This window comes from Eimeria mitis, genomic scaffold (assembly GCF_000499745.2).
Source record: "Eimeria mitis Houghton genomic scaffold, Emh_scaff196, whole genome shotgun sequence".
Taxonomy (NCBI): Eukaryota; Apicomplexa; class Conoidasida; order Eucoccidiorida; family Eimeriidae; genus Eimeria; species Eimeria mitis.
Window position 1 is genome coordinate 27,136 of NW_013570284.1, and position 474 is coordinate 27,609.

General features: G+C 60.3%; 1 protein-coding gene across 1 annotated transcript in view; it reads right to left on the reverse strand.

Annotated features, from left to right (window-relative positions):
- The window catches only part of EMH_0002860 (leucine rich repeat containing protein / ankyrin repeat containing protein, putative), a gene marked incomplete at both ends in the record, with an annotated part of 12,160 nt that overhangs the window by 8,319 nt on the left and 3,367 nt on the right, over positions 1-474 (reverse strand). Inside the window, one exon of the mRNA XM_013496177.1 lies at positions 35-472. Coding sequence (XP_013351631.1) covers positions 35-472 — 438 coding nt within the window. The remainder of the gene's footprint in view (positions 1-34; positions 473-474) is intronic.

Sequence of the window (474 nt, forward strand, 5' to 3'; positions counted from 1 at the left end):
CACTGGGGGCGGGGTGTACAGACAGCTAACCTACGCAGGGGTGGCAGCAGCAGCTGCTGCTGTTGCTGCTGCTGCTGCTGCTGCTGCTGCTGGGGTGTTGCTGTCTCTGCGCTGCTGCTGCTGCTGCTGCTGCTGCTGCTGCTGCCCTCAACAATACGTCTCCCGTCCTGGGTGCAGCGAAGCCAAGAGCCTAAGTATTTGAATCGCGGTGCTGCAGCAGGTTTGCTTTTGCTGCTGCTGTTCTGCTGCTGCTGCTGCTGCTGCTGCTGCTGCTGCTCCCTGCTTCTGGCTGTGAAGCTGTTGGCAGCCTTTGCTGCAGCCTCTGCATGCACAGCATCGTGCTGCTGCTGCTGCTGTTCTTCTTGTTGCAGCTGCTGTTTCTGCTTTTGCTGCTGCGGCTCCACCTGCTGTTGCTGTTGCTGCTGCTGCTGCTGTTGCTGCTGCTGCTGCTGCTGCTGTTGCTGCTGCTGCTGC